The 11,833-nt window shown below is 49.5% G+C and overlaps 1 protein-coding gene and 1 long non-coding RNA gene across 2 annotated transcripts; one reads left to right on the forward strand and one right to left on the reverse strand.

The window, feature by feature from the left end:
• Positions 1–1,052: 1,052 nt before the first annotated feature.
• On the forward strand, positions 1,053–8,076 carry LOC112313566 (zinc finger protein 135). Its single transcript, XM_045203588.2, has 4 exons — positions 1,053–1,169; positions 2,152–2,234; positions 2,388–2,514; positions 5,512–8,076. The coding sequence occupies exons 2-4, from the start codon at positions 2,202–2,204 to the stop codon at positions 7,227–7,229; spliced, it is 1,878 nt and encodes a 625-aa protein (XP_045059523.2). The 5' UTR covers positions 1,053–1,169; positions 2,152–2,201; the 3' UTR covers positions 7,230–8,076.
• LOC128779719 (uncharacterized) lies at positions 7,493–11,145 on the reverse strand. The gene is made up of 3 exons (XR_008425804.1): positions 10,555–11,145; positions 10,173–10,322; positions 7,493–7,629 (listed from the first exon to the last, which is right to left on the reverse strand). It is a non-coding gene; the product is annotated as an uncharacterized lncRNA (long non-coding RNA).
• Between the last annotated feature and the right edge of the window lie 688 nt (positions 11,146–11,833).

An 11,833-nucleotide genomic window follows, 5' to 3' on the forward strand; every position in this document is an offset into this window, starting at 1 on the left:
ATGAAGGAGCTAAGCCTCCTGGGAGTTGTGGTCCACTGTTTCAGGGCTTGACTCTTTCCCAAAGAACTGTGGACCACACCTCCCAGAAGGCCATGCGGCAACCCCCCCGAGGTTGGAGGTGCCTCCACCGGTCTTCAGACTTCTTCAGACTTCAGCAAAGATTTCAAATATGCCACCTACACAAATACATACTGGAATGAATGAAAATAAATGTCATGAGTTTTCGCTATATTCGAAAAAAACTCAAATGTTATGTCCCTGCCGGGAGTCTCTCCATATTGGGAGGGAAATAAAGTGTGTACAGCTCCACCCTGACACATCCTTTCTCTGTTTCCAGGGATGAAACCCAAGGAAAAATCAAACTTTCTCCCCGTATCTCTCATTTCTCCCCCTTTTTGGCACCTTCATCTTCTTTATGTGTTTCTCCTCCTGGTTGGGGCAACGACTGCAAGAACCGCCATGCTGCAGTCAGAACAAAATTTATGAAGACGTAAGTACTGGTACCAGGAACAGGACTTCGGCCGCAAATACTCCCACAAGAGGGAGAAGCTGCAGACGGAACTCTCGCGTGTCCTTCCAGGAGTCGTGGTTCGAGGCCCACTGGAGTGGACTCAATCTTAGCGAACGGCGCACGGGACCTCATCCTGCCAGTCTATAACAAAGACTGGAGCCGGGCCTTTTGGTGAGACTGATGCTGAGGAAGGAGGCGTCTGCAAGCGGGACTGGGAGCCCAGCCTAACATTTTAGGCTGCTGCCCAGGGCAGGAATAACACCGAAATGACAAGACAAAGGCGCAACTCCCTCTGGGTGATGTAGTTCGAGCCCCCACTGACGAAATGGCCGCAGCTTTTGTGCCGCCAGCTAACTAACGGTGAGCGGTCCTGGGTCTGGCAGACTAGCTGAGTCCGCGAAGGTAATCTCCAATTTCAACTTTGCTGATGCTCTTCCAGATTCCCGTGTCGGGGCGGGGCAAGGTGGAGTAACCAGATGTGAGCGCGCTGCCACCTGGGAGCTGTAGTTCGCCGACTGCTGGCGCAGGCGTAATCTTGGCCAGTAGCGGCCGGGGCCTTTGTGCTGTTGTTCCGCCTATAACCGAGATCGGGAGTGGACGGGTCTGCTGAGGTTGAGCTAGCAGGGGATCCGGCGTCCTCTCTGGGGCTCCGGCTGTGGTGTGTACCGAACCGCGCGTGATTGTGACAAGTCCGTTTGTTCCTTTGGGCCCGTGGGGGCTCTCTTGGGGGAGGTACGGCAAGGCCGAGTGGGTGGGGCCCGGTAAAGAGTTGGGGGTTTCAGGGTACCAGAGGACTATTGGTGAGGTCCTGTCTTTGGCACCAGTGGTCAGTCTTCTGTGTCTTGGGGGCACAATTGGAGAGATAGCCAGCCCGACCCTTCAGAGAATGGAGCCAGCCTAGCCTGCATCCCTTGCCCGCTGTAGTTGGGACATACCGGATTTCGAGGGTGGGGAATGCGTAGGTCCCTTCATGAAGTCAGTGCAGCCTCGCCTTCCTTACGAGCCTTCCCTTCCTAATGAAGGAGACCAAAAACACAGGACTTTAATCCCAGTCGCCTGGGACTCAGAAAACCGACTCATTATATGAAACATTGAGCACTGACTGCATGCCAGGCACCATCCATGCTCCTCTATTTCATCAAACACGTATTTAAATGTCCTGAGTGCCAGGCCCGGTTCTGTGCCCACGAGTCTCTGCACAGAGAAAACTCCGACCCTGAATACTGCAGTGTTGGGTAACAGCCATGTTGGGTAACCACCCTCATTTGAGAGGAGAGGGAAACTGAGGCACATCAGGGAGCTGTCTGGCTTGTTGTTGTGATAACAAATAACACCCTGGAAGTTATCTGCAACAAGGAGTATGTCCCTTGCCCACCCCAGTCCTCACTTTTCCTCTCTTTAGAATGATGTGGGTAAATCTGAGATCATTCTTCAGCAGTGACTGGAATAGCACAGGCTCACAGCGGGTACTTGGGAAATGCCAAGCTGAGGGACACTGCTCTCGGGTTTGGTGTGGGGGCTGGGCTCCAGGGTCTGGCAGCCACAGCTCCTTCCACCTCCAGGTAGGGGTTCTGAAACTTGGGGTCTCTGGTAACCATAGACACCGGCTCAGTGTCTCACACTCCCTTCCCCCCACCCAGAGCTGCCTATAGAAACACTGGCTTCCTGCAAGAGACCAGAGGAGGAGGGAATGACCACTGGGCTTCTGGATTCGGGGTTCCTGGTGAGTACACAACCATCCTCACAATCCAGCCTCCCAGACTTGAGAGAACCCCCCCAACAACCAGCTTGGTCTTGTCTCACATTGCCAGCTGCTCCCACCAGCAGCCAGTGCCAGGCTTGCTCTGGCTAAGGAAAGTCCTGTGTGATGTTCCAGGAGCAAGTGACTTTTGAGGACATGGTTGTGGACTTCACTCAGGAGGAGTGGGGGCAGCTGGAGCCCACACAGAGGACCCTGTACTGCACTGTGATGCTGGAGACTTTCAGGCTTCTAGTCTCCGTGGGTAAGGGCACACCTATGCCCCTCATGGTCTCCTCTGGTCTGGACTCTAATTCTCCTGGGTTAAAAGTGGGTGTATGTCTAGGTATTCAATGCAGATAACTCAGATGTGTCTTGGGCCTGAGGGACCAGACCGTTTTGACTTAGGGATTATCAATGAAGATGTTTTCCCTGCAAGTTACAGATCCCGCCTGAAAGTGCCAGAGGCAGGATATGTTGGGTAAGAGGGACACACTGGGTCCCAGAGCTGCAGAATCCCAGGCTAGAACTGGGTCTTCCTCTGTTGCTGTCAGGAGCCCCCCTCCTTCCTCACTGCCTTCTTCTGTACCTCTTTCTGCCACCATTCACAGAAGGGTACTCCCATCTTGTTTCAGCCACAAGGTCCTCGCCACATTGTTCATTATTGCCAGTGGGCAATGGAAGAAGTGCTCTCTCTGGGTGGCCAGGCTGGAGTCACATGCCCCTCACTGAGCTAGGGGTGGGGTCAGGTACTGACAGTGGAAGGATGCTGGAGTCTATTACCACAGTAAACTTCGGTCTTTGAGGTTACCAGCCACTTGGGTCCTGGAAGGCTTAAGGTAAGTGAACAGAGTTTGGGAAGGGCCCTGGGACACAATGGCTCATGCTCTGAGTCTCCCCCGGAGCAGGACATTGGCTCCTGAAGCCCGCCCCCCCCATCTCCCTGCTGGAGCAGGAGGTGGAGCCATGGCCTGTGGACAAAGAGGTTCCACAAGGTGTGTGTCCAGGTGAGGTGACAGTGTGCAGGGCTGGGAGGACCCCACTTACCCCCACAGGTCTCTCTCCATATCTGATCTCAGATTCCTCAGAGCAAACTGACTACTCAACTTTTAGTGAACACTCACCAACCACCATTCTACCACGAGTGAGAACAAGTTCTTGTCTTCTCTGAATTTACATTCTTGGTGACGGACAGGGGCACACAATAAGTAACTAAAAATATAATAACAACAGTGAATAGGATGGTTACAGATTATGATGAATGCTGAGAAAGTGAAAGCAGGTGAGGAGGTAGAGACTAGAATTATGGGGAGGATTTGAGCAGAAAGATGAGGGAGCTGAGATGACATGGGAGCTAAAGCCTGAACTGTGAGAACAGGGCCTCCATGAAACGATCTGGGAGAACAGCTTCCAGGGGAAAGAAACAGCAGGCACAGAGGCCTTTGGCGGGGGGTGGGGGTGCAGTGCAGGTCTCTTACTGAGTAACAGACCCTCCAGCCTCAGTGCTTTAAACCAGAGGCTCACTTCTGACTCAGGCATCTGTGTGTCATGGCTCTAGGCCTGGCTCTTCCACGTGGTTCTGCTCTTCAAACCTGCTGTCCAGCTTGTGAGACCAACAGGCACCTCTGTAAGAAGTGGGGGTGTCCTCACGCTCTGGCAGACAGTTCCCACTGGCGTCAAGCTGTGACCCCGTGTGAGCAGTAGCCCATGGCCAGTGCCCCAGAAAGATAGACAGTGTGTGGAAGTCACAGCAGGGTTTCCTCTCCCTCAAATACTAACTAGCCTTCAGTCCTGTCCAGAGTGGCTCAGTTGGTTGGATGTTGTCCCTCTGGTGCAATTCCTGGTCAGGGCAATATGCCTGGGTTGCTGATTTGGTCCCTGGTCAGAGCGTGTATGAAAGGCTACCAATCGATGTTTCTCCCTCTTTCACCTTCCGTTCTCCTCTCTAAACAAACAAATGAAAAAATAATATAAAAATAATAACCAGCCTTCGCCCACTATATTAGTCTCATGTTGTCATTGTAACAAATTACCACAAATGCAGTACTTGAAGCAACACAAATGACCTTACAGTTCTAGAAGAACCAAGTTCAAAATGGGTCTTACTGGGCTGCATTCAGGGGTCATCAGAACAGCGTTCCTTCTGGAAGGTCTGGATAGAATCCATATTCACTCATTGTCCAGCCTCTCGAGGCTGCCACATTCCTGGACACATGGCCTTGTCCATCTTCAGTGCCAGCAGTGGCTGCTCAGATCTTAATACATCAGGTCATCCTGACCCTGACTGTCCTGCCCCTTTCACATTTTAGAACCCTGTGGTTACAGGGGGGCCACCTCGAAAATCTGGGGTAATCTCAGTGATGGGCTAATGGCAAATGCTTAGTAACCGTAATTCCTTCTTCACATGCAAGGTCATAGCATACTCTCAGAATCAGGGCTTAGGTTCTTTCCAAGACACTATTCTGACAATTGCACTTGACTGGACTGTTTCCTCCCCCTTAACTTTTCACTGGAATGTGGCATAAATGGGAAACATGCCTATATCGCATCTTTACACCAGTCCAGTGTCGGGGTAGAGGCTGGGTACCAGGGCAAAATGGCCCTCTTACCAGGAATGAGGGGGAGGGACTGCATGTGTTTTTCATTTAGCACATCTGTTGACGCCTGTTGTGGGTGGGGATACACTGGTTAGAAAGGCAGGCAAAGGCCCTGCCCCCGGCATCCTCCCAGCTAGTGAGATACACAATAAACATCCCAAAGGGCTATACCACAGTTATTTATTGATTGTCCTGGTAATAGTTCAGCAGTTTCCACTTGTGGTGGTGGTATAACAGTGAGGGGCCTCCAAGAAGACACTGGTTCTGAGCAACAGGAGGGATGAGCGGTTCTCACCTGGTGGCTTTTCCTCCATCACCACTGGCATGGTTAGCCGGGGCCTGACCATCACTCTGCTCCCTCCAATCCTGGGCATCTGAAGTCTCACTATCTCCTCAGCATCTTCTCCTGCCCAAATTCTCTGTGACCACCTTGCCAACTCCATCTTTACCCCTTAATACCAACTCCTCTCCCCTGTTTTCTGTACTTTCCCTACCTCTTCTTTCCTTCTGTGGTTTGTAAAGCCATATGGTTAAATGGTCAAAGCCACTTGCATTTTGAAACTTTTGAAACTGTTGCTTCAATTCTTCCAGCCACCTATCCACAGACAAACTGTTCTTCCCAAAACAGCGATTAAGGGACAATTCCATTTTTTTGTTTCTTTCAGACTTAGAAACCAGATCAAACACCAAATGGTCAGCTGCAAAGCAAGACATCTCTGAAAAAATAACCAACAATGTCCTGGTAAAGAGGTTCCTGTGGTATTATCTGCCAGGCTGTAAGCGTGAAGATGCTGAGGGCCACCGGGAACAGAGTTGTGAGAGTGTTTATTGCACTGGCATTCAGGCAGCCTTCACGCCTGTGACAGCATCCATTCAGGAGCAGCAGCTGGGGAATGAGTTTGGGGAAAATTTAAGTCTGAGCTCTGATCTCCCAATTCAACCCATGACTCCTGAAAGACGAGCCTCCCACACATGGGGAATGCACAGAAAAAGGGAGAATCCCAACTCAAATGTCCAACAGGAAACCTATGCAACAGAGAAACCCTACAGATGTCAGGAATGTGGAAAGTCTTTTAGTCACAGCTCCGCACTCATTGAACACCACCGAACGCACACGGGAGAGAGACCTTACGAATGTCACGAATGTGGAAAAAGCTTCCGAAACAGCTCGGCACTTACTAAACACCAGAGAATCCACACTGGTGAGAAACCCTATAAGTGCACACATTGTGGGAGGACCTTCAACCAAATTGCCCCACTGATCCAGCACCAGAGAACTCACACGGGTGAGAAGCCCTATGAGTGTAGAGAGTGTGGGAAGTCCTTCAGTTTTCGGTCCTCCTTCAGCCAACATGAGCGGACTCACACAGGTGAGAAGCCTTATGAGTGTAGTGAATGTGGGAAGGCCTTCCGGCAAAGTATCCACCTTACCCAGCACCTGCGAATACACACTGGGGAGAAGCCCTATCAGTGTGCAGAGTGTGGCAAGGCCTTCAGCCACAGCTCATCCTTGACTAAGCACCAGCGAATCCACACTGGTGAGAAGCCCTATGAGTGTCATGAGTGTGGAAAAGCCTTTACCCAGATCACACCACTGATTCAGCATCAGAGGACACACACAGGAGAGAAGCCCTATGAGTGCAATGAGTGTGGGAAAGCCTTCAGCCAGAGCACACTCCTGACTGAGCATCAGAGGATTCACACTGGGGAGAAGCCCTATGGGTGCAACGAGTGTGGAAAAACCTTCAGCCACAGCTCATCCCTAAGCCAGCACGAACGGACACACACGGGAGAGAAGCCCTACGAGTGTAGTCAGTGTGGCAAGGCCTTCCGGCAGAGCACACACCTGAGTCAACATCAGAGGATCCACACAGGGGAGAAGCCCTATGTGTGCAGTGACTGTGGCAGGGCCTTCAGCCACAGCTCATCCCTAACGAAGCACCAGCGAATCCACACTGGGGAGAAGCCCTATGAGTGTAACGAATGTGGCAGGGCCTTCAGCCAGCTCGCTCCACTCATTCAGCATCAGAGAATCCACACAGGAGAGAAGCCCTATGAGTGTAATGAGTGTGGCAGGGCCTTCAGCCAGAGCTCCCTACTCATAGAGCACCAGAGAATCCACACCAAGGAAAAGCCATATGCATGCAACGAGTGTGGGAAGTCCTTCAGTCACAGCTCATCACTGAGCCAGCATGAGAGGACACACACTGGGGAAAAGCCATATGAATGTCCAGATTGCAGGAAATCCTTCAGGCAGAGCACTCATCTCACTCAGCACCGGAGGATCCACACTGGCGAGAAGCCATATGAGTGCAGGGACTGTGGGAAGGCCTTCACACACAGCTCTTCCCTGACCAAGCACCAGAGAACTCATACTGGGTAGAGGCACTCTATATGAGCTGGGACATTAGGGAGCCTTAAGCCATAGTTCATCCCTTCCAGCACTTGACCCAATCATACTCTTGTTCAAGATGACACATTTATACACATACCTTCACACATAGTACATTCCTCAGATCATCCTAACAGTAGGGGAATGTGGAGACGATCAATGTTGAGGACCTTCAAATGTGAGTGTCCATCAGTGCTCTATTATAGAACCCAGAAAAGGAAAGCTGGGAAGCCCTGTTCCATGTGGCTTGGTTGGAGTGTCATTCCATAGCCAAAGGACTGCAGGTTCAATTCCCAGTCAGGGCACATACCTAGTCTGTGCATGTGATCCCTAGTCCAGGCACAGACAGGAGGCAGTCGGTGTTTCTCTTCTTTCCTCTGTCCCCTCCTCTCTGTAAAACCAGTGAAAAAATGTCCTTAGGTGAGATTTTTTAAAAAGAAAAAGAAGTAGGAAAATGTATTGAATTTTGGCATGACTTCTAAGATTTCAGCAGATTCCAAAATTTAAAAAGCACCAAGTGCAGTCCAACTTTATCATTATTTCACTTTACCTTTTTGAGTGGGAAGAAGTACTTATGAATGGTGCAGATTAATGCTAATATTCCCTAAAAACAATATGGCAGAGGGTTCTGCACATGCGAGTGGAATCTGTATGGAATCACCATGCATACTGGCCTATCTCAGTACAAAGTTTTCCGATCTATGTGTAAATCATTTGTTCAAGGTACATAGCAACTAGTCTCACAGATTTGAATCCCACATGACAAAGTATCAGTGTACTATAAACATTTTAAATTAGTTATCTGCATTATTTTGCAATAAATTAAGCTTTATAATAAGCCCTATTGGAGAAATTTTATATAGGAACTCTTGAAATTTAAGTTCCATGGAGTTTTGCAGGTTCTGCAATGGCTTTTGCTGCTCTTTTCTGGTTATAAATTTCATTACAGGTCTCACAGGCATTGGACAGATGGTGCCATTGCACAAAAAGACCAAGATTTTCCCTAAGTCCCATTTTATAAGCAATAGGACTTCCATGTTGAAATCTTATATTTTACAAAATTTACTTATCTATGAAATGTACAAATTAATTTTTTCTTGAAGCACTTTTTAATTGATTCTCATAGTGTTTAATAAGCTTTTTTTTTTTTTTTATAATTTAACTTGAAGGTCCATAGTATTTCATGGAACCCTCAATATTCTAAAAGTGTCCCAAAACAACCATGACCCATAAATAATTACTTGCCATCTCTGACTATTGCCACACAGCAATAGTAACTAATAATACTGTGGGAGATTGTTTTTAATACAAATACAATTGGGTTACTCTTGCTTCATACGTTCCAATGGTTCCTATCACTCCAGATAAAGAGACGACCCTCACTGTGACAGACGAGGTGCTGAAAGATTGGGCATCTGCCCCGCTTTGGGCCTCAGCCTGACCCAGGTGTCTCTCTGCTGGCCACTTAGATCTTGCTTTTCTGAAAAACAGTCTCACAGTGGGACCCATGACTTTTGTCATGTAAAAATCACCAGTGTGTATGTTATAAACGCAGACTCTTGGGCCTTGGGTGCCAACAAATGGTGCCACATTTTTGGGGTAGGGGTGATGAGGCCAACTCTTGTATCATCTATACTATGAGGGTTCTGCGGTAAACAACATGCTGCCTTTCTCGGACTGAAGAAACACCCTTTTTGCTTTTTCAGGGACTGCTCCCTCTATGTGTCATTAGCTCATGCCCACATGTCCTCTGTCTCTGATGCATGAATCTTTTTCATGGAACTCTTTCCAGAGACTTTGTAGTACACATGACAATCATTATTTGTCTGTCTGTTTTAAAGACTATCACTCTCAGACCACTAAAGGTGGAGGTCACCCTGACTGACTCCTGTGGGATTAGGGCCCCATCTTATGGCCCTAATTGACCTAAATTATCTCCGTAAAGGCCCTATCTCCAAATATAGTCACATTGGGGGTTTGGACTTCATGTGGTTGCAATTTAGTTTATAATGGTATTTAAAGATTTCTTCCCATGAAATGCCAGGTTACCATGTATGTGATTTACCTTTCCCTACCCCACAAACGCTGCCCATTCCTTGTATCAGCCCACCTGGGTCTGCCCCTTGCCTTCCAGATATCTTACATCCCTTTGAGACCTGGCTCAATGCCCCGTGGACTACATTTTTCAGCTTTCCAGATACCATCGGTGAGACTTGGGCCACCTTCCGATACCTCCTGTTTGCTGCACTTTTGTCAGTGTTCCATGTGCCTGCACGTTTGGATAGTAGTTGAGACCCTCAGCACACACCCTTTGCTGCTAATGCCTGGGCCAATCCAGCTTCCCCTGAGAGTGAGTGGGAACATCTGTCTGTTGAAGAAAGCGCCCACTTACGACCTTTACCGTGTCTTGAGTAGGATGGTAGTGGTGGTTGGGGAAGGGTAAAAAATCCTGAAATATTTTCAGTAGGGTTTTTTTTGTAGTGGTTTTAGAAAAGCCACTCTTAAACTATTTTAGGATTCAATAAATTAACGTCAAGTTTTCAGGTGCCAACATCCGCGCCCAACTGCATTTCCCAGGAGATGCCAGTGGTGCGCGCGTCCCTCCAGGGGGCCAGTGTGCTGGGGACAGGGCCTTCCAGGACACTCAGCCAGGACCAAGACTCACTGAGACACCTCTCCATATATATAATTACCAGAAGCTACATTTAAGTGTCTGAACCTGCGGAAGTGCGCGGGTGGACGGCTTCGCAGAGTCTAGGAAGCCAGGGTTTGAAAAATCTAGGAGTTACAGAAAATCATGATTACATCTACCTTGTCCACCAGGTGGCGAATTCCGACACCTAGAGCTTTCTATTGCGGCCCAAAAAGGCTTCGAGGTACTGTGGCCCTTCCAATGTAAGGAGGCAGTGGACAGCCACAGACAATCCAACTCACCTGGGAGCTACGCTTTCTGGAAGTTGAAGTCTCGGCTCTCCCACTTAATGCAGGTCGCATGTCGAAGTTTTTTTCTCACTATATTTCCGAGAGGCTACTTCAGTGTGCGTTCCAACCTCCAGAAGGGCGCGGTGGACCGCTTCCAGAAACCTAAGGTTTGAGATTTCCCAGTTTTAAGGAATCATGGTTACACTACACATATCCACCAGGGGGCGCAGTTAGGCACCTAGAGCCTGGTTCTACTTCTCAAAGCTCCGACGCCCGACGCCCGGGTGCCCTTCCCCATCGAAGGAACCAACAGTGGACTGCCCAGTTGCTGCGGGAGAGGAGACTTCTGGGAGTGCTAGAGTTGGCTCCCCCTCCAGGCCGAGGCTGCACTTACCTTTCTCTCACTATAATTCCCAAGGGCTACCATTGAGCGGGCGCCCCAGCATTCAGAAGGCTGTGGCCAGCAGCTCCACAGTGTCTGGGAATCTTTGGTTTGAGAATTCCAGGAGTTATAGGGAATCGTGTTCACATTAACTCTGTGTCCCCCAGATAGCGATCTCTGATACCTGAGGCTCCTACTATTTCTCCGGGAAGGTTCCATGGTACCTGCTCGGTTGACCTTCCTGACAGTTGGTCACAGTAGATAGCACCTGAATGGGGGAGGTGTTCCATATGAGCGAAGCCTCCTGGGGAGTCATAGTCCATTGTAACAGCCGCTGGGCCCCAATTCCCCAACGCTATGGACTGCAATTCCCGATCAAAATGCTGCAGCACGACGGGCCTCAGCGCTCTATGATCTTCAGTGTAGATTTCAAACATGCCACATTCTCAAAGACATTTTGCTGGTACAAAATGAAAATAAATGTTGCGATGTCCTTTCTGCATTCCATGAAGAAACAAACTTAAATATAATGTCAATGTCCGGAAGTCTCTGTGTATTAGGAGAGTAATGACGTGTCCAGGCTGACACAGACCCACCCTTTTACTGTCTCCCGGAATGAAACCCAGGGAACAATCAAATATGCCTTTATTTCTACCAGTATTCCCTCTTTATTACCCCCTCTATTTTTGTCTCTGTCTCTCCTCCAACCTGGGAGGACAACCAAAAGGACTGTCATGCTGCAGGCGGAAAGAGAATATTTATGAAGTGCACAAAAGTACGAGTGTCAGGAATCGAACTACCACCACGAATACTATGACGGGTGGGGAAACAAATGCACTAAACCCAAGCAAGGCGACCTGGGATATGTAGTTCGATGAACGAGGGCGCAGTCCCTGTGAATGGCAGACGTGGCCTTCGTCCTGCCGCTCCACAAAACAGTGCCTTATGGGAGGTTTCATGGGGTCAGTGACGCCGAGGCCAGTGGCTGGTAGAACTCGGATCCCAACCTAAAAGCGGAGGCCGCGGTGCAGGGTCATGTGAACAAGTAAACGGCCGACGTCCGCGCGGCTCCTTCTGGGAGTGGTAGTTTACTACGTGCCCCTGCAGGTTCAGCCCCAGCTAACAGCAAAAGTGGACTTTGTCCCCCCGATGGACCGAAGGGTAAGCATGGGAGGTTTCTGGTGGAAAGACGCCGCGGCCCGTGGGGTCTAGCAGCAGAGTTCAAAGCCCAGTTTAACAGCTTACGTCACTGCTGTGGGTGGGGCGACCACGAGTCCAAAGGAAGCACGCA

The sequence above is a fragment of the Desmodus rotundus genome, chromosome 12 (assembly GCF_022682495.2).
Source record: "Desmodus rotundus isolate HL8 chromosome 12, HLdesRot8A.1, whole genome shotgun sequence".
Classification (NCBI taxonomy): domain Eukaryota; kingdom Metazoa; phylum Chordata; class Mammalia; order Chiroptera; family Phyllostomidae; genus Desmodus; species Desmodus rotundus.

Coding starts and splice junctions, on each gene's coding strand:
- LOC112313566 (XM_045203588.2), top strand. CDS start 2,202: ATGACCACTGGGCTTCTGGATTCGGGGTTCCTG. Junction 2,235..2,387: donor TTCTGGATTCGGGGTTCCTG/GTGAGTACACAA, acceptor GTGATGTTCCAG/GAGCAAGTGACTTTTGAGGA. Junction 2,515..5,511: donor CAGGCTTCTAGTCTCCGTGG/GTAAGGGCACAC, acceptor TGTTTCTTTCAG/ACTTAGAAACCAGATCAAAC.